At 29.2% G+C, this 22,776-nt stretch overlaps 1 protein-coding gene across 1 annotated transcript in view; it reads right to left on the bottom strand.

The window, feature by feature from the left end:
• The window catches only part of spg (dedicator of cytokinesis spg), a 288,431-nt gene that overhangs the window by 13,344 nt on the left and 252,311 nt on the right, over positions 1-22,776 (bottom strand). The window contains exons 30-37 of the mRNA XM_075380362.1: positions 22,120-22,223; positions 18,908-18,998; positions 18,316-18,457; positions 11,826-12,007; positions 8,968-9,183; positions 4,633-4,764; positions 3,870-4,006; positions 1,537-1,732 (exon numbers count right to left, since the gene is read on the bottom strand). Coding sequence (XP_075236477.1) covers positions 1,537-1,732; positions 3,870-4,006; positions 4,633-4,764; positions 8,968-9,183; positions 11,826-12,007; positions 18,316-18,457; positions 18,908-18,998; positions 22,120-22,223 — 1,200 coding nt within the window. The remainder of the gene's footprint in view (positions 1-1,536; positions 1,733-3,869; positions 4,007-4,632; positions 4,765-8,967; positions 9,184-11,825; positions 12,008-18,315; positions 18,458-18,907; positions 18,999-22,119; positions 22,224-22,776) is intronic.

Here is a 22,776-nt window from a genome sequence, read left to right on the forward strand (position 1 = left end):
AAATGCTTTCATGTGTGTGTGATTAAAGAAGTAAATATATTTATATTGCTTAAAGAAAAGTAGTCAGAAATTCATCATAAAATTAAATACAATGTTTTTTATAAGTATATCAATAAAAATGAAACATCTTAAAAATTCTGCATGTATATTTTTTTTATGTAAAAATTCTCCATAAAAATTCCATTGAATATTATGGTAAATATATGTCATTAATATAACACAATTCTAATTCAAAATATTTTTCTACTTGAAAGCATTAAAATTAACATTTATTACCAACAAAAAATAAATAAAATTTGTTTTAATTCCTCGCCAATAAAAAATTAGAAAAAAAATGTTTTTTTTAAGTTTAATCATAGCTTGGATCACTATTTTTTTTAAAATTATTAATTATGTAAAACAACTTTTATAAGATATAATATCTGAAAATATTTTTCAGTTTAATTTCATCAAAAAACAAATTCTGAAATATCTGTTAATACAGTCTCCCATGTAAATGCAACCCATCTATGTCAGTAGGTATGTTTAAGTAAAAAAGACATTTGTAAGTTGTTAAATTAAATATTTTATTTTCAAACTTTCCAACACCTTGGGGAAATGCTGGAAATAGCCGCCATCTTCTTAAGTACCCTTTTCACTGTGTTTCTTGCAACTGTTTTCAGAGTTTGTGGGATGATATTTAAAACAGCTTGTTGTTCAATATTGATCTTCAGTTGTTCGTGGTGTGTTGCTGTAAGCTTTTTCTTTGATTTTATTCTAAAGAAAAGAATCTGGCACAGTCAAATCTAGAGATCTTGGTGGCCATAAACCACAATCAATAACGCGATCACCAAAGAATTCATTAACGAAATCAGAAGTTGAATGAGCATAGTGCGAGTTTCACCGTCATATTCGAACCAGTCATGTAGATCTCCCTCTTCCAAGAATGCAATGAATTGCAATAAAATATCTGATATTGTTCTGTAGTAATGGTGTACTCAAGGAGAAATGGACCAATAATTTTTTTTTTGTGATATCGCACAGCACATGCCCATCATTATGGCTGCTTACGTAGTCGTCCAGATAAAACGCCTCATTGTGAAAAAAGATTGAATCCATAACATGAACACCCTCACACAGGAATTGACAAAACTAATGACAATATTCTAGTCGTTTTTCTTTGTCTGGATCAAGAAGTTGATGAACTGTTTGAATTCGATATGGTCATAAGTTTAATTTTTTTTTATGCCGGTTGATTTTGGCAATTAATTTCAGCTGACAACCATCTAATTGATTTTTTTGGCGAGGCAGTTAATCGGTCTTTGATTTCTGTGACTGTAAATATGAATCATGTAGATCGATATTTAGAAAATAAAATATATAACTTATTCTTGTTTTATATTATTAATATGCATTCTTTGATAAAAAAAAATTTTTCATCTCATTAATTAATACTATTTTTCTTGACAAAATAATGTGTAATTAATGCCCAAAGTCACACTAAACACCAAATGCCCAATAATAAACACCCTTGAACATATTTTATAAAATTCTTACCATCGGCTTACTATAGATATCATCTGATTCACACATAGCTATGTGGCCGTATCCAACGGTATTAGAATATTCTTCTGCATTAGAATTTGCAGTTGATGTTGAACTATTAATGGCAGTGGAATTTGAATGATGATGTACTATTTTTTGTTGCTGTTGCTGCTGCTGTTGTTCAATCGGTAACGGTGGCAGTGGAGAGCTAAAAATTAATATATAATCATGTTATCATTATTAACATAAAATTATTTTATGTTAAATAAAATAATATTAACAATTAATGAAATCCACCTTACCTACCAGCACATTCATATGAACTCAAGATTTTTTGGCTTATTTGAAAACCATCAAGGTTCTTAATCAGAAATAAAACAATACTTAATTACCATTCATTTCATCCTTGGTTACAAAAGATGGTCATTTTTAATTCATTGTTATATAAAGCCATAAAATAGTTAACTAATATGATTAAAATATGTTGGGAATGCAGTTGCTTTACTTTCAACAATCAATATTATAAACAACCATTTGGCTTGGCTATATATGGGTGAACCATTGTTGGCAATTTCTGTTGGCAGAGATGTATTTGCAGTTTTTAGAAGATACTTGTATCGATAAAATTCTGTGTCGATATAATACACTACTGTATAAACGTTACGTTGTCATAATTATATGTAATGAAAATGTTCAAAACGAATCAAATATAATAAATATTAAATGAATTTAATAAAATTGATAAGCACATAAAATTTACCACGGATAGAATAGAAAATGATAATTGTTTGAACCTTTTAGATATAAATACATAATAATAAAATAGATAAAAAAAATAATAAACCAGAAAATTCCAACTTTGCCAAACATATAATAGAACACGGTACATACAATCATAATAACTTCATGAAAATCTTAGATATTTCATACAAATATTATAATACTTCAATCTGGAAAAATATATATATTGTAATAATAAAAATTTAATTAATGAACAAAAATCTTTTAAAACGATATATTATTTAGTAACATACTAAAAATAAAGAAGTAATAATTTAATCTAATAACTATCTCTTTGATAACACGGTTTCGTTTGATTTCATTTTAATCCACCAGAGTATATGTATATTCCTTCAGCATTCTGGTAGGAGGTTCGAACTGTCATGTCTGTTTTATATTTTAACTGTGATCTTTTCAATTTTTAACTTTAATGCAGTAATTTTATCTCCTGATGATGGCTTTCAAGTAAGCCGAAAGATCTTGAGTTCATATCAATGTGCTGGTAAGATGGATTTTATTAATTATAAATATTATTTAACATATCAGCAGTACCATGTTCGAGAAATTAATAATTCAATAATAATAATACAAAAAAAAAAATTGAAAAAAAATCAGTGAAATAAAATTTATGTACTTTTTATTGTAATTCAAAAACTTTTAAAAATCAAAGGTTAGTAATTATTAATAAATTAATATTAAAAAAGTATATAAAATTAAAGAAAGTGTATAATGAAATGAATAAATATGTTAAAAAGGTTAAAAAAAAAAAATATATATATATATGAAGTTGGATTCAAATTGGTTGGCCTTCCCCTTGTAAGATCCAAATATTTCATTAATTAAAATTTTATTTGGCTATAACTCTGGAACCAGTGAAAATTGTTTTGTGAAACAAGCTTTCAATCAGAAATATAATTTGCTTACATCAAAAATTAATTTAAACGTCAGGAAAACATTTTTGAAAGTATATGTATGGAGCACAGCTTTATATGGAAGTGAAACTTGGACGATTGGAGTACCTGAGAAGAAAAGATCAGAAGCTTTTGAAATGTGGTGCTATAGGAGAATGTTCAAAATCAGATGGGTGTATAAAGTGACAAATGAAGAGATGTTGCGGCAAATTTATGAAGAAAGAAACATTTGGGGAAATATAGTTAAAAGAAGAGACAGACTTATAGGCCACATACTAAGGCATCCTGGAATAGTCGCTTTAATATTGGAAGGACAGGTAGAAGGAAAAAATTGTGTAGGCAGGCCACGTTTGGAATATGTAAAACAAATTGTTAGGGATGTAGGATGTAGCGGGTATACTGAAATGAAACGACTAGCACTAGATAGGGAATCTTGGAGAGCTGCATCAAACCAGTCAAATGACAAAAAAGACAAAAAAAAGCTTCTTACTGCACTGACCATTCTTTTGGTTATGAAAACATTCTCCTAAAAATTTATGTCTTTTTCTAAGTTTATATTTTCTGATTTTTTCTGCCTGTGGAAACCATGTTATGAAAAAAAAACACAAGGATTTATAAGTAACATTATTAATTAATTCATTATTCGATACTAACTGAACAATACTGTCAGCTGGTTTCTTTAAACTATGCCGTAAACGATCCAGTCGTTCTATCAGTCTTCTATGCAATGGTTGTACATCAGGTGGTGCCAACTGGCCGTGTACAACTAAACCACTTTCTAATAAATCAACCTAAAACAGAATAATAATAATAATAAAATTTATGCACTTAAAAAATAATTTATCAATAAAAGTTATAATAAAACTGATTAAAGCTTTCAAAATAAAAAAGCTTCTTCTAAATGAATTTATTACTAAATTTTCTACAACACATATACATTATGTGAATTATATCCGATAGAGAAATTGTATCAGTACATAGTATGACTATTAACCCTCATGTGCTAAGCAATATGAGATCGGCAGAAAATATGACTTGGTGATCGCAAATGTAAAAAATAATAAACAACCTCAAGAATAGGAATATGTTGGTTACACATGTTCTAAACTTAAAGCATGCAATTTATCTGCACATGGCTTACTCCAGTATACACTATAGTAGAGCTTAGAATTCTTATAAATTTCACAAGTTTTTACAAAATGAATTACATGAAAAATGTATACAAAAACATTGAAGGTAGAGTGATTCTCTAAAAGCAATTTTTTAAGTATTCTTGCATCATTAATTCAATTGTATTTATTCAATACACTTTTTTAACTTCTGAAAAAATTATCTACACATTATGTAGGTAAGCCATAAATGACAAATTAATATTTTTAAAATTATATAAAAGTACTTATAGTACAGAATTAATTACCTGTTCCAAGATAAGTGAATGTAACCTATGTATATGTGCAGTATACTGAGAATTATTTCTAATATAATCGGCAGTGAAAAATGCTTCTTGATATTTTGCGATTCCACCCATAACATTGGCGTCAATTGTACCCTAAAAAAAGAAATATATTGAACTAGAAATATATATTGAATAGCTATTCATGCAATTTTATAATACCCTAAAAGGAATATGTATATATATTTATATATGGGAACAAATATATAAGTTAATCACATTCATTTCCGGTTTATCAATAACACTATATTGTTTTTATGAAACACACGTGAAAAATCAGAAATCCTGAAAAAAGTAAATTAAAATAAATTAAGTGAAACAATATTAGAAATATGAAGGTAGAAAAAGTATAGAACAGGTCAACAGAAATAAGACTACATCATTAAAATTTAGAACATAATAAATACATTTCTTTAAAACAATAGAATAATTTAAATTATAAAAATTTCAATAAAAATGTTAGAACCTACGAGTTGTGTTATACATGAAGGAACGCTTGCTAAAAAAAAAACAATGCGGTCATTATGTCCTCATAAGGAATTTTCATTAGAATTCATTATTAAGTGAAAATCTAATTCAATAGCAGTACACAATTTTTGATACTAGATTTTTAATACAGAGTGGTGCAGAGAAACGGGAGATTTTGAATTTGATGTTGGTAGGCCTGTAAGTGTACCATAAGTGAGAGAAAGACATTAAACTGTAGAGAATGTGGATGCCATAAGGGCATTTTACCAACATGGTGACAGTGTGACAGCTGCACCAAGAGTGTTTCGGCCACACTAAGACATCCTGCCTCGTAGTCAAGTTCCTTCTTCACACGCAATCAAAACTTGGGTTCGTAACTTTGAAGAGATTGGCTCGGCTTTGAAAAAACCTAGTGAGCGTGTATTGTCTGTATGCAAGCCAGAAAACAATGCTGTGAAAGCTGTAGTGGTAAGGAGTCCTCGTAATTTGCTGTGGAAAATGGTCTCATCAATGGAGCTCTGACGTTAGTGTGCAATGAATACTCCATAACCTGAAATTTCATCCTTACAAGATTCAAACTGTCCAAGAACTAAAACCTAATGATTGTGTATTGCATCTGCAATTTCGTGAAGAACTGTTGTCTAAAATTAATGAGTATGCTAACTTTATTGAAAATCTTTGGATGTCAGATGAAGCCCATTTTCAGTTAAGTGGATACATGAATAAGCAGAACTTCCATTACTGGGCACAAACAAACCCTGCTCAGCTTCACCAGCAACCATTAAACATTGCTAAACTTACTGTATGGTGTGCAGTTTCATTTCATGGGGTGACAGGCCCTTACTTCTTTGAAGATGAAGGGGACTCTGCTGTCACTGTGATCAATGTTATGTTGACATTTTTTGCTCCTAGCAAAACTTCTATTTCAAATCTTGACCTTCAGCAAACATAGTTTCAACAGGACAAAGCCCCACACACACTGCCTGACGGTCTATGGTGGCAGTGAAAAACTTGTTTGGGGATTGCATAATTTCAAGGACTATTAACATCGCTTGGCCGCCCCAGTCTCCAGATCTTTCAGCCTACGACTTCTTTTTATGGGGACATCTGAAGAGCATTGTGTACCAAAATAGACCAAGAAACATTACCCGGCTCAAAACACAGATTGTAGAAGAAATCGCAACATCCCTGAGAACACACTGCACCGTGCTATGCACAATTTTCAGAATCGACTTACTGAAAATGTACACAAAAATGGTTAGCACTTAAGTGAAGTAATTTTTAAAAAGTAATGTACATTAAAATTTTCACTCTTTTGGAACACATTTTCAATACCCAACAAAAGGTTAGTAACTTTACTTCATTTTTCTAATTATTTAAAATTTCCTATTTCTTTGCGCTACGCTGCATATATATATATATATATTTCTCCAAACAGCTTTCCTGCTACCGCCGTGTCTGGGTGTATGTGTATAGACTAATTGAATTATTGCTACCGGCTTGACAGGCCTGACATAGCACCAGATGTAGTGCAGTGTACACATGTAAATGTACTAGTAAACATGTAATGTGGAATAGGCTCAGATCGACCACTGAGATGTGTGGTTAATTGAAAAATTTTTAATAACTGCTCAAAATCTTGATTAAGGAATAACAATAGTTTCAAGAAAGCCACACTGAAATCAGTCAACCATTAAAAAGTTACAAGTGCTAAGATAATAAAGAAAGCAGTTTTCATTAAAAAAAAAAAAAATACATCCAATGTTGTGGTCAGCTATCAGAGTTAAATGAGACTTAAAACTGGCTCAAGATGTTGCCATACAAGAAACTGTTAAGACCAAATTATACATTTGCCCCATTTTACACATAACATTCTATATCATTTTAAACTTGAAACCCACTGATAAACAGATGTGTCTGTTTCTTTTTTTTTTGTATGCAACAGAGCATATGTAATGAAAAGTAATTTGTTTCTATAAACCTGCAGCCTAATGTTTTTTTTCACACAAGTCAGTGCTGCAAGTTAATGCACATTTTCAGAATCTGTAACATGGCACTCTGTATTTTAATGTGTATGTAAAAAAATGGACCCTGTTTTTAAAACAGATAGATACATTAGACCCAGATAGACACATTAAACTCATAAATACTCTGATATTTACAAGCCTGTTCAAAAGTGTTTGACCTTATTGTTTTTCTTAGCTAACAGCTAGAATAAAGAGATGGGGCTTTGTGAAAAAATGCAGTTAACCTTTCTATTAAAAGCATAACATCTAACTATGATTCTGAAATAAGGATTCTAAACACATATTGAAAATTAGGAAAATTCTGCACGAGTATATTGAGTCACAATATTTTAAGATTAAAAGCGAAAGTTAGAACCAAATATACGAAACACTTTTTGGAACAGATCACATAGCTCACTATATAACTTATTTTTTTCTAAATTTTAATTAAAGCAATGTATTTTAAAAATACTATTTTTAAATTTACAACTCATAATAAAGAAAGCAATTTTGTGATTACTGGTACTTTTTTTAAATTATCTTTGGAATAAGATATTCAAACATTTTCAATTATATATTTAAAGATTACATATGTATTATTATAGCTTTGAAAAATATACTGAAAGAATTCAAAACAGTATTCTTGAAAAAAAAAAGCTAATATCTGAATAACAATGTGTTGGAGAGATGCAGATAAGTAAAATGCTAACCTTTTGTGAGGGAGGTTGATAAAGGCCAATCTGGATCACTTACATTTTAATGCTAATGGCTCCTTTGGGGGGGGGGGGGTTCTGGTGAAAAATGCTTTTGCATTATCATTACCCAGACACGATATATTTTTTTTGCAATAAAAAAAGATATATCACAGTATAAATCTAAATTAAAATAATAAAATTACCATTTATTTTATAGCAAATGGCATGAATAGCTGAAACAGACTACATTAATTTAAATTTTTGAATACAAACAGATGGCCTTAAGAAAGCATAAAACATAATAGCAACATTTCATTATCCCCTAAAATAGTTCACATGTTAGATCCTAGATGAAACTTGCGACATAATGCATAATAACAGGTACAATCCACAAGGATGTGGTGCACTGTTAGTTGGCAGTCGCAGCAAGCACAAAAGGATTCATCTGTTTCCACCTTCAGATATCCATGACTGAATGACTGACCCTAGTGTGCCCAATTTGCTAACGGCAGATAATAATCACCTCTCGACAGTTATTTCTGGGTGAGGAGCTCCCAATGAAAGTGTACTTAATTGGGTGAAGTTTGTTGTTCACGGTAGCATCCCATTCACATGAACTACCCTCTACAGGAAACAAACAAGATCATCAGAAGCAATGCAACTGGTAAAACTAGGCTCTAAACAAACCTCTTTTGCCTGAAATTCCTATATGGCTGGAGATACAGCAAAAGTTCACTGTTATATTATGTCTAGACATTTGCGAAATAACACACTAAATCTCACAAACAACTGAGTGTCTGGAGTACAGGTCCAGACACCCTGACACCCTGATGGCTCCTTGATACTATTCCCAGTAACCATTGTGATTTTGAGTTCTAACACAATATCCTAGCCTGGCAATCTGAGGATATAACAAAGTGCAGATTCATTCATTACATGAACAAGGGATGCGGCTATCTACAGCCTGAAATGAACAAAACTGCACTAAATATTTATAGACATCCAAAATATTATTCGGATGAAACATTCAATTAAATAACAATTAAAAAATCTTTCATAAATCAATACATAAAAAATAACTCGATGACAATGACATCATAATAAATAGAAAAAAATAAAAATAAAAATACCTGTAATCTCATACTAAGAGGATTTATGCTGCGTTTTGGATCTTGTGTGTATGTAGCAATCAATTGACTGAGATCAGTATTAACAGTCTGCATAGTTTCACAAGCAAACTGTACAGGAGGAACTTCTTCAACTTTAGACTGTACTACTTCAAACCATCTTAAAATACCAGGTAACGAATTAGAAGTAACAAGAACAGTACGCTCCAACCACATACTCTAAAGAAAAAGGAAAATTAATACGTTAATTAAACAAAATCATTCTTAAATATTTTGCAATAACAAAAATTTAAAAAAATTAAAATTAATAATTATACAAAAAAAAACAACTCTTTAGTAAATACATACTGTCATATAATAAAATAACTTAAATTATTTATTTCATTACTAATTTGATCTAAAAGTAACTCGTCTACTGACTATTTGGATATTAAATATAATGAGTGATTAAATAAATATATATATATATATAAAAGACTGCTTTAGAGAAATTTTGATCACAGCAATGGTCACAATACAGAAAATCAATAAAAAAAAATATGAAAAATAACAAAAAAGATAAAATAATGAACAAATGAAATAATAGTAAACTAAATAAATTCAATACAAAATAAAATAACTTGAAATTTATTATCTGGAATTATAAAAATATAATCATATAGTTTCAAAACTAGATACATCCAAAATTTTCAGTTATTACATTTCTGCATTTTCTAATAGTTTACCGTAGACCATAAACATGATATGGTTCAAAATCAGACAACTCCTTAATAAAATCACGTGTAACATTGTTGGTTTCTTCCAAAACCAGATACATCCATGCCTCCCACCAATTGACCTTGAGTTGAAAATGAGATCTGCGATTCAATTTATTAAAAACTCTAATGTCACTGAAAATCATTATTGTCAAAGTAAGATAATGGCCTGTTTTTATATACAGCCACAGCTGAAAATTAATAAAATGTGGTATATGTACAACGCCGACAATGATGAAGTGATGATGGTCAAAGAGAGTTTTTTCATCATATTTTTAGAATGCAGTTCAACATTGATTTTAGTAGGTCATGGGTTGACGAATATTTAACCTATATTTTTTAAAGGAAAAGATAAAGTGTCAGAAAAATATCATATTAAAACGACCTGTGATAGAAAAAGATATTCATCGGCTGAAATGCAAAGCCTTTTACAATCTATTGAAAGAAGAAAGGAAGAATCTTTTAACGATTTCTTTTGATTGCTAAAAAATGTCTTAATCTATGAATGAATTATAATAAAGGATCTAACAAAATAACTTCACCATTGTACCACTGCTTAACAAAACTTCAAATTCCAGAGTGTATTACAGAAATTCGCTTTGTTTGAGACAATAGCAGGGGCAAAACACAAACACAACCACGGTTGGAATGTTGTCTGTGTACTTTCTGAATTCTGCTCCCAAGAATGTGAAACAGTTGCTGCTAGTTTCACAGTAATTGGTCATTTGTTTCTGCCTGCAGACATTGTTTTTGGTTGCATTGAAAAAAGGATTAAAGCTAAGAATGTTATTATTAGCCCGGTGTACGATATTACTTTTTCTGAATCTGGAGCTGCAGTCTCATTAAAAAATAATATCAGAAGAGTGTATTGTCCAAGGAATAATTAAACCCCCTAGGAAGTAAGGAAGTAGCATTTTAGATTTAACCCTTCATAATGATTTATTTTCAGAAGGAATAAGAAAGGTTACTGACACATGGTGAGGTCAATTTGTGAACTTGGAAAAGTCATTAAAGATGTTACTTAGTCAAATATGACCAAAAAAGGGAAGGTGGTAATTTCTAAAAATAAAATTAACGATCTGAAAAAAGTACTACCAAAACATTTCAGGGAAACATGGACAGGTTTAACCAGTTTAACATTTTATAAAGTATTATTTGATGGTGTACAATAAACGGCTGAAGAAAATGATGCAGCAATCTGTTAACCATGTGAAAAAACACAAGATATTCCAAATAAACTTGTATGAAAGTTTACTGTATTGGACATTCTTACCAAAATTTTATTTTTGAATTTTTAAAAAATCTGTTATATAAAAATCAAAACTTGTCTTTACTTTTATTATAACTAGAAGAAATACTCATGTTTTATATATTATGGCTTTATTTCAAAACAAGTTAGATCCAGATTGGGTTTCAAATTCAGATACATCCGCATAAAGTTTGTCAGGTATCTCTTAAACTATAATCATTAAGAAGTTAAATTTCAGAATGAAAGATACTCTTACTTACCCTAATACTATTTCTGAAATAAGTCACAATGTTGAATCGGCTCATAATTTTGAAAGAACAGTTTTTTAGCTCTCCTGAAAAATTTATATTTTTCGATGTATCTACTTTTGAAACTAGATGAATCATTTGCAGCTTGTACAAATTAACAAATTTATGGAAAATTAAGTTTTTTCTTTTAAACTTGTATTATTTAAAAATAGATTATAAGCAAGAAAATATCTGTTTCCTATATAATAATATCACTCACTCATATTGTAGTATTCCTAAATGATATGTTCTCAGAAATCTGCCGAGTTCATTATTTTGTAAATTCCTATCTTTCCCATTAATTCTTTGAGGATACCTGAAGTCCACTACTTATTATAGCATCTGAACACTGGCAAAGTTTGCAGGTGTATATTAAACACTGTGTAGCAAAAAATTCTAAGAACATACTCCACAAGGTATTTCATAACATGATTTGACGTGTATAACTGAATAAATAAATGTTGGCTTCCTTTTCAATATTAAACACGGCATGGATTCCATTGGAATATGTAATTTATTAAACACTAATTACTTTATGACTGTACATCGGCGATATAAAATATTACTTACCTTAAATTCATTTTCCTTATCTATTGGTGGTTTATGATTAGGCCGATCTAACTGAAACCTAGACACTTGATTAACTTGATAAAATCTAGCAACTTTATGAGGTACAGGAGCCAGAGGGGGCTCACCTTCTATTTGAGGTGGACCGCTTTCAGGTAATGGTTTTACATTACATATTTGTATATCTATTATACAAAAATTAAGAGAAAATATCAGTTACAATAACAGATAAAATGCATTGTATTGTATAGAAGCCACTACTCAATGTTTAATAATAAATAAACCGAACTTTGATTTATTGTTTTGATAGCCTTATTTTAACTTATTTTACCATAATTATTTAAGCACTTGAATGCAAATTTTTAATTTCTCAGGTATTTTACATAAACCCGTCACTCAACCCAGCAAAAGGTATCAGACAAAGCAACACTACTTCTGCAACACTACACTCTTTGTGACCAAAAATCAATAATACATTTTGAATTAGATACCAAGTAAGGGTACCTTTATCTTTATTTCGAAAATGAGGAAAGAAAGTGATTATGTCAAATAGTTGAAAGACCAAAAATTTATAATCGATTCAAAGTAATTAGCAAATATTAACTTTTTATGAATATAATCTTTATTTGCAATATATATAAATAAACTGAAATTTTACTTAGCAGTGACAAACAAAATAAGGCAAATGATAAAACATTAATTTATTTACACTTTTGAATACAAATCAATACAATATTTTATTTTATAATGTATAAATAAAAAATAATATTTTATTTACTATTAAATGAAATTTAAACCACCAAAACACAGTAGATAAGTTAAACTTATCATATTATTCTTGGAATTAATATTACTAATATTAAATTCTATTAACACAGTGGTCACGGTCACTATGTTAATGAATTATGTGAATTTTTTTTAAGTATTTTATTTGCACAGATAGAAAGATATATATATATATAATTATATATGTAGCATATCTTTAAGTATCAATAAAAATTCATTCACTGAAAATTTAATGTATAATTTTTAACATGAAATAACACAAAAGTATGAGAGATACTACTCCAAACAAAATACTAATCACTTCATATTCTACATATATGCTGTTATAATCCCTTCTTTTCAACAAAACCCAACCACTTAAACGGATATGATCTATACACATCTTCCACTTCATATTAAATATGTCTGAAAGTATTGGTATTTCCCTGAAGCCCTTACTAACTGTCCACTCCTTACAACCAGCATAATTCTGGATTATTGTTCTTTGGGGATTGGAGTTTGGGGGTGAACCCAAACTAACCATCATATCCAACAGTAGAGTTCTCCTTCTTCCTGCTCAAAATCCTACTCCTCTTCTTCCATAAATTCTTTCAGTTTCTTCGTTTTCCCTTACTATACAAGGATGAAGTTAAAATTCATTTCATTTAAACAGTTGCTCTTCCATAAACTTCTATTAAGTTCTACGATATTAATACATATTTTTGTTAACTTTCTTCTACAGTAGAAATTTTTTTTTGTCTTCAGTCATTTGACTGGTTTGATGCAGCTCTCCAAGATTTCCTATCTAGTACTAGTCGTTTCATTTCAGTATAACCCCTACATCCGACATCCCTAAAAATTTGTTTTACATATTCAAAACGTTGCCTGCCTAGACAATTTTTTCCTTCTACCTGACCCTCTATTAATAAAGCGACTATTCCAGGATGCCTTAATATATGGCCTATAAGTCTGTCTCTTCTTTTAACTATATTTTTCTAAATGCTTCTTTCTACATCAGTTTGCCGCAACACCTACTCATTTCTTCATCTACCCATTTGATTTTTAACATTCTCCTATAGCACTGCATTTCAAAAGCTTCTATCTTTTCTTCTCAGGTACTCCGATCGTCCAAGTTTCACTTCCATATAAAGCAATGCTCCAAACATGTACTTTCAAAAATCTTTTCCTGGCGTTTAAATTAATTTTTGATATAAACAAATTATATATCTAGCTGAAAGCTCATTTCGTATGCGCTATTCAGCATTTTATATTGCTCCTGCTTCATCAATCTTTAATAATTCTACTTCCCAAATAACAAAATTCTTCTACCTCCATAATCTTTTCTCTTCCTATTTTCACATTCAGAGGTCCATCTTCGTTATTTCTACTACATTACATTACTTTCGTTTTGTTCTTGTTTATTTTCATGCAGTAGTTCTTGCGTAGGACTTCATCCGTGCCGTTCACTGTTTCTTCTAAATCCTTTTTACTCTCGGCTAGAATTACTATATCATCAGCAAATTGTAGCATCTTTATCTTTTCACTTTGTACTGTTACTCTGGATCTAAATTGTTCTTTAACATAATTAACTGCTAGTTCTATGTAAAGATTAAAAAGTAACGGGGGTAGGGAATGTCCTTGTTGGACTTCCTTTTTTATTACGGCTTCTTTCTTGCGTTCTTCAATTATTACTACTGTTGCTGTTTGTTTCCTGTAAATTTTAGCAATCGTTCTTCTATCTCTGTATTTGAACCCTAATTTTTTTAAAATGCTGAACATTTTATTCCAGTCTACGTTATCGAATGCCTTTTCTAGGTCTATAAACGCCAAGTATGTTGGTTTGTTTTTCTTTAATCTTCCTTCTACTATTAATCTGAGGCCTAAAATTGCTTTTGTCCCTATGCTTTTCCTGAAACGTAATTGGTCTTCTCCTAAACACTTCTTCCACTCTCCTCTCAATTCTTCTGTACAGAATTCTAGTTAAGATTTTTGATGCATGGCTAGTTAAGCTAATCGTTCTGTATTCTTCACGTTTATTTGCTCCTTCTTTCTTTGGTATCATGACTATAACACTCTTTTTGAAGTCTGACGGAACTTCCCTTTTTTCGTAAATATTACATACCAGTTTGTTTAATCCATCAATTGCTTCCTCACCTGCATTATGCAATAACTCTACAGGTATTCCGTCTATTCCAGGAGCCTTTCTGCCATTAAAATCTTTTAATGCTCTCTTAAATTCAGATCTTAGTATTGTTTCTCCCATTTCATCCTCCTCAACTTCCTCTTCTTCCTCTATAACACCATTTTCTAATTCATTTCCTCCGTATAACTCTTCAATATATTCCACCCATCTATCGACTTTACCTTTCGTATTATATATTGGTGTACCATCTTTGTTTAACACATTATTAGATTTTAATTTATGTACCCCAAAATTTTCCTTAACTTTCCTGTATGCTCCGTCTATTTTCCATTGTTCATTTCTCTTTCCACTTCTGAACACGTTTCTTTAATTCACTCTTCTTTCGCCAGTTTGCACTTCCTGTTTAGCATTTCTTAATCGCCGATAGTTCTTTTTACTTTCTTCATCACTAGCATTCTTATATTTTCTAGTTTCATCCATCAGCTGCAATATATCATCTGAAAACCAAGGTTTTATACCAGTTCTTTTTGTTCCGCCTAAGTTCGCTTCTGCTGATTTAAGAATTTCCTTTTTAACAGTCTCCCATTCCCACAGTAGAAATAGGTGTTCTTTTAAGAAGCAATCAACTCTCTCTTAATATAATAATGTTCCTCTCATAATAATTTTTTAAAACAATTTTAATTTTTTTTTTTTTTTTTGTATAATTGCTTGTCTTCATCATAAGTGGTAAAATCTTTAGTATATAGGAAAAAAAATTTATATTTCAGGTATTTTCTGATCAAATTCAAAACATTAATATTTCACTGAGAGATATTTTATAACTTTAATAATCCTACTTTTCATCAGCTTCACATGACTTTATTAACAATGTGTAATAAATACACTCGAAATAGGTTTTTCATTTAAATAACTTAAAATACTCATTAATAAAATAAATACAGAAGTTACATAACACTGAATTCAATAAATCTTTTATTCCAGTCGATTTATAAAAATATATTTTATAGATTACATCAGAAATGGGTAGATATGCTACTCTATGATTAATGAAAGGTACAGCTCCATTTTTCTAGGGGGGGGGGGCAAGGGAAACAGTGGTAAAACTTTGATCAAAGCAGCATCACAAAATACAATTAATTAATTATAAAGTAAAACGCAAATATGATTAAAGTTCACATTATTATTTAAAAACCAAACACATGAAATAATTAAGGTAAATATATGAAGATGCTAAGTATAAAAAATAACCACTTAGAAAATGACAATTATTTAAGCATATTCTTATGAACAACAGCGATACAAAAAATTCAGGATTGGTTTTTTATTTTTTTTAAATTAAAATTATTTAAAAATTCACCAACATAGAGTATTATTATTTGTGTAAAGAATTAATAAGCCATATAACTTTTAATATAAAAGATCATGTATTATTAATAATGTTCCTGATGTAGCAGTGAACACTCTTCTAGTATTTAAGTCTGAAAGAAATATAAAAAAAGTAAAGAGCATTATGAAAGTAAATATTTTCAATCTATTTACGAAATATGCAAAGTCTTGCTTTACTTTACTTTGAAGCAGCGCACTATTCCTAATTTCAAATAATAAAAATAGTATTTTTAAGTAAAGTCTGTTTTGAATTGTTGCATATATACATGATGTAAACAGATCGCATTGAACATATGTTTTTAATGAAAAGATTTTTGTTCATAAAAACGTTTAAATAAATTTTATTATTTACGCATAAAACTACATTTATTTACTGCTTTTCTACACAACTGTCATCAACTAATCACATTTTTCTTAGAATTTTACTAGCCTCTTCGTTCCCTTTTTAAGAAATTCTGCTGCCGATGACTTCAACCACACAGTAATGCAATTTTTCAATTTGTCATCATCAAACCTTTTCAAGTCACTATTTAGGGTGAAAAAAAAAGAAAATAAAACAAACAAAAAGAAAAAGAAAACAGGCCTACAAGGTGGATAATTAAAGATTTCCCATCAAAATTTTTCCAATCACCTCACTGTCTGATTTGCCATGTGTAGCCAAGTATCGTTACGAAAAACCAAAATCCCGTGGGTTAGCATCTAGTGTCATTTGTTTTTTATAGCTCTTCTAAGATTTTTTAATGTTTCACAATACATATCGGCATTCACAGTAATTCTGTGTTCGCTAAATTCAACAAGCAAAAAACCTTTTTCGATCAATAAAACAGTTGCCATAAGCTTCTTTACCGAACATTGTTTGAATTTCTTTGGTCTAGGAAATGTTGAAAGCCCCTATTCCTTTGAATGCTGCTTTATTTCTGCACATTTGAATAAAAAATAAAGGATTCATCTTCAGTAACAATGATCAAACAATTTTATCACCTTCATTTATGTAACATCCCAAAAGTTCATGTGCTGCAGCAGACATTTTTCCTCGTGTATCTGTTAACATCTTCAGTAACCACCCGCCACCCAATTTTTTACAGCCTAATTTTTCAGTCATAACTTCATAGATGAAAGATCGTGAAACATCAGGAAGCATCAAAGACAATTGTGACAATTGGAGGGCTGGTTTTCTCAAATTTTTTCATCAACTTTTTCAATCCACTCATCTGTTATCACTGAGAGCCGGCTGTTATGTACTTCATCATGAATGTTCATTAGCCCTTCTTGAAATCAACAGCCCTGATATCTTACTTTAGGATCACTCATAATATTTGGCGCATAATTTTTCCTTACACAAGCACCACCTGTTTACATCATGTATATAGGCAGCAAATTCAAAACACACCTTACTTTAAAAACGCATTTCATACATTACTACTTTAATTATTTTTTGTGTGATTTTTTAAATCCATTACTCAGAAGTAGTTCTGGTTTTATTTTAGTGTCAACCATTAATACTTTATAACGGGTATATTATCTTCTTCAAAATATAAACAATTAGAGAAATCACCTTTAAATACAAAATCACTGATATTGTCTGGTACATACAAACTATAAGAGATATTTGCTATTTGCAAAGAAGTCTTAGCTGATTAACTGATAACAACATATTAAAATTAGAGTTTAGAAATTTATGATTTAGCAGATTAAATAAATATATATTAAATTTTTAAATCTACCAGATACAGTTCAATTAAAGTTAAGAACACTCACCTATCAGTCTATAGCACTTTCAGAGCTTTAACTCAATCATCGACAGACCAATTTTTATAAAATACACTAATTATAAATAAAATATATAGTTATATTTTTAATAATATATCAGTGTTACAGCCAGATAGGTGAGTGTTCTTGCCCTTTATTGAAGTACATCTGGTAGATTAAAATATTTGTCAATAATTATTTGATGCTGTGGTATATAATGTTAAATATATACATAGAAAATTTTAGTGTTAGAATACGGTCTCATTTTGAACTAGTCGATAACATCACATCATTGTAATAAAATCAGTTTTTAATACCGATTATGATCTATATGGAAAATGTAAAGTGCTGGATGATATGTAACATTGAACTGGAAAGGTTTAAGGATGTATAGTATAGAGTGATTATTTTTTTACATAATATTATAAATAAATTTAGTTCAAAGGATACATTGAACATCAGAATGCAATATAGCATGAGTAGGTGGTGTATTCTTTGTTAGAACTTGCGCAGATGGAAATTCAGTTTGCAATCTTTGAGTAAATGTTTCAATCCTTTCATACTCTAAACCACGATAAACAAACACTTTATTCTGTAACATAGCAATAAAAATAAATCTGTAAGAGAAAAATATATTACAATAAAAATGTTATATATACATAATACATTTACTAATTTAAATATTACTAGCATATATAATAATAATCAAATATAATGAAGTTATATTTGATAAAGTTAAAAATATAAATAATAATTACTGACCTCTATGATGTAATAGTAGTCTTTTGTCAGCCACTGTTTATATTAAAATCTTATATCCTAGATTCTAAATTCAAATCCATGTTATCCTTGGAATTTTTCATACATTACAAAACTCATCTCTCATAATCAAAATAACTGTAATTTTTGGGATAACACGTATACTTAATTAAATGAATGAACATACCAGCACTAAACATTCAAACACAAAAATCACACTACTCCATTTTACTTATCACAAGCTAAAAAACAATATATAATGTTAATATTAAAGAAAACTTACTCTGAGAAATAAAGGAAAGCTTAGTCCATAGAAACCAACCCTAAAGTATTCAGGCTCTGGTCTTAATAAAGTCAAAATGTTGTCATAAAATCTGAAAATAAAATTAAAAAACCAATTTTAGGTAAAACATTTTAAAACACAATAATAACATATTTTAATTACATTAGCAATAATTTCCAGCAGGATAGAGCTGACTATCATTATAATCATTTACTGTTTTAATCTATATATGGCTAACTGTTACTGCATTCAGCTGTATCAAACAGTCAGGTACTAGTTAAACAATTTCAGAATATAGCCCACTATACTGATCTGCTGAATATCCAAAAAGGAATACCAGCAGCAATGGAATGGTTAGAGCACCTAGATGTTGATCTGCAGCATTAAAATTGTAAATTTTATTTGCTGCAACTACTGAAACACTATGCATGTTATTAAACACGCTTAAAACATATGATAAATTAACAAAACATACAACTTTTATTTTTAATTGAGCCTTACGTATCATATTTAGAAATAAAAATATTTGTAAAAATTCTAGCTAATCCTAAACCGTGCTAGAATTGCATCAATATGACAAGTATATTTCTGTGTCTGTTAACCTTGTTACGACCCTGCAAATTTAGAATGATTTGTTGTACATTATAGTACTAAGAGTGATGTATGTAATTATATTTATTACGTTTGTTAAAAGATACATTTACAGTTATGAACAAATTGATTTCATCTATAACCTGAAGAAATCATATCGTTTCTCTTTACAGCATCTTAATTAAACACCAAAGTTGTCATAATTTTATTCAAATATAAAATAAAATATATCTAAATTACATTTTGTCTTGGAGCTACTTAAAAAATCAGAACAATTTTGCAGAATACAAAAAAAAAATTATATATATGCATATAGAAAAAACTGTACCAATACTTCCTCCTAATTCTAAGTTAGAGGGCAGACAAAGATTAGATTTACTTGTTTAATAGTTCATTTTTTGTCATGCACTCTTAGTATTTTACTGAACAAATGTCATTACATAATACATGTAGTAACTGTCAGAATTAAACAAACCACAGAAGCGTTTATTTCGGTTTGTTTTAATTTTTCATAATATCAGTTAATATAAATTACTGAAATTTCAGAATTACTTAATGTAAGAAATAGAATAAATTACTAAATAAGATATTATACAGATTGATTGGAAAGTTGCTGTGCAGTATGCTTTAGAACTATAAATTTACTTGTGGGTTTTCCAAAATGGTCTGTGTTGTCCAGAGAAGGTTTAAAGCTATTGAAATCCTGGATCTGACCAGTAGAAAGAAAATTAGGGGTGTTTTGAGAGTAATTTGAATTAAATCTGATATGCTGTTTTGACAGTTGGACTTATTTACATTCTGACTTTTATAAAGTGAAAGCTTAAATTTTGTGAAGTTCCGTAATTTTTTGTAGGTTTTTTAATGTTCAGTATCAATTGTGATGAGTTTGCAGCCATATCAAACTTTCAACTATGTTCATTTAATCTATATATATACTCAAAATCTGGCAATAGCGAAGCATTACATAAAAATGAATGTTTGTTTGTTTGCCCCTTACGCGTTCCTATACCATTCATCTAACTGCAATAAAATTTTGGTAAGTTGTTGTGTGCATGCCCGTGAAGGTTTCTGAATTATTTGGACCCGCTAGGTGGCGTTGGGGTCGAGATATTTTGAAAAATTGTATTTGTAGTCTAATTTGGTTCATATTCAGAATATATATTAGTTACGTGAAAAGAAATATTTTTTTGCAAAAAATGGCAAGAAATGCTACATGGTCCTGAGATTGAGATATTTAGAAAAATTGAATCACATAATAACTGTCTCAAGAAGTCGATACTGACATAGACAACGATCGATATAGACAATGACAATCGATATAAACGATATCTCTAAATATATACAACTACATTAAATTTAGTAAAAGAAGTTTTAGGTTATTTATATGTTTTTTTACGAGTTTTAATTTTTTATGAGTTATAGTTTTTTATGTTTTTTTAATGAGTTTAATGAATACAGAGGAGCACAGGATGCAGAGCCCCGTGGTTAGACTGGAAGGGCAAGTGAAGCAAGCCTTGACTGGCTAAATATCACTGATCGCGACAGAAAATACAAGTAACCAAATAGTGCGAGTGATGCTGCACTGGGTCTACTAATTTTTAATAAAATTGAAAATTTAAAAAATAATTTTTATTGTAATTTATTTGAAATAAATTTCCGTGAAAATTTTAATCATTAAAAATGGTCCCCTGATCCAAAGCCTCAAATTTTCAGAAAGTTAAAAAAAGTTTTTTGAAATTGTGATGAAAAACAATAAAATATTTTGGTTATTGCTTTATTTTGTTGAGCAACCTGGCTTCAAAAATTAAAATTAAAAGATCTAAATATAATCAAAATGAGTATATTCAATTCATTACTAGTTTTTTTTTTACATATATTTTTTATATTTGTTATGCAATTCTACGTTTATTTATATTCAAATATCAATCATAGAATCTTAATAAACACTCACTCATATCTCCCACATGACTTTCAGGAAAATGAGTAAAACCACTGTATGATAAAAGGATTAGATTATAGATTTATTTATTTTAAGAGGTTCACAGCAGTCAAAATATATTTTAAAATGTATTAATGCTTACAGTGTCATAAAATGACCACTTAAAACATCTACATTGTACTATATTAAATTTATTAATATTAATTTAAATATTTAGTGTTTTTTTGCTACTCCTATAAAATTTTCTTTTTAATACACAAGAGATTCATCTGATAAGTGACGATATATATAAATCAAGCTATCTTGACAGAGATGATCTTAATGTTTCTTTTAAGAATGATATGGTATTTCAGTTAATTTTATATCACTGATTACTTTCACCTGATGAAGCACTAATCACTATGAAAGGAAAGTCTTTATGAGGAGGTGGAGAATAGTAAAAAGCAACTAAAAAATAAGTAAAACTTTAAATGCACATATCTATAATCGCTACAGCCAATGACAAAGTTAAAAGCACATGAAAGTTGATAAAAAAATAATATCATATTTATGAATACATTAATCTTGGTATTAAGGTATCATGAAATCAAAATACTGTTTTTCCTGGAATACTGCCTTTAAAAAAAGATCGAAAGATTGAAATAAATACCTTATTAAATAAATAAAAAATATTAAAAGTTACCTAGCTTGAGTTCGAAGCACGTAGCTTAATTTGTTGTAATCAAATAATCTTTTTTCATATAATTCAGCCAATTCTTTTAATAATGGAATTCCTTTCTCCCAGCACTGTCAACAAAAGAAATTATTACATAAATAAAAACAGTTCAAAGAAAAATCGAATATTAAATGTAAAGTGAGGATATTTTTTATCGAGGTACATTCATTACTTACAGACATAAAATCAGCCGGTAATGTAACTCAACTAACTATTGAATAGAACTGAACAAATAGCCAAACTAATACTAGTTAAAGATTAGGAATAGAACTAACTTTCACCTTCTATTTGTATTCCTAATCGGATAAAACAAAATCAACATTTCATCTTGCAAACAGTAACAGAATATTTATCACTTTTAACTTGTCTTGCCATTCTTAAATTCATTTTACTATTATTTTATCTTTAATACCGATTGTGAATGGATGTTAAACATTGTTGTAGATCGAGTATCTTCAAACTGTAAACAAAACTTGATGCATCAAATTTTGTTAAAAGGTACAATTTTAACATGTTCTGACATAGCACTTTCCGAACAAACCATGTACATAAGTATATAATAAAATTATTGAAAAAATAAATTACCTTAAACTGTTAGCGATGTTTTATTATTATTTTAAAACT

The sequence above is a fragment of the Lycorma delicatula genome, chromosome 12 (genome assembly GCF_047948215.1).
Source record: "Lycorma delicatula isolate Av1 chromosome 12, ASM4794821v1, whole genome shotgun sequence".
Taxonomy (NCBI): domain Eukaryota; kingdom Metazoa; phylum Arthropoda; class Insecta; order Hemiptera; family Fulgoridae; genus Lycorma; species Lycorma delicatula.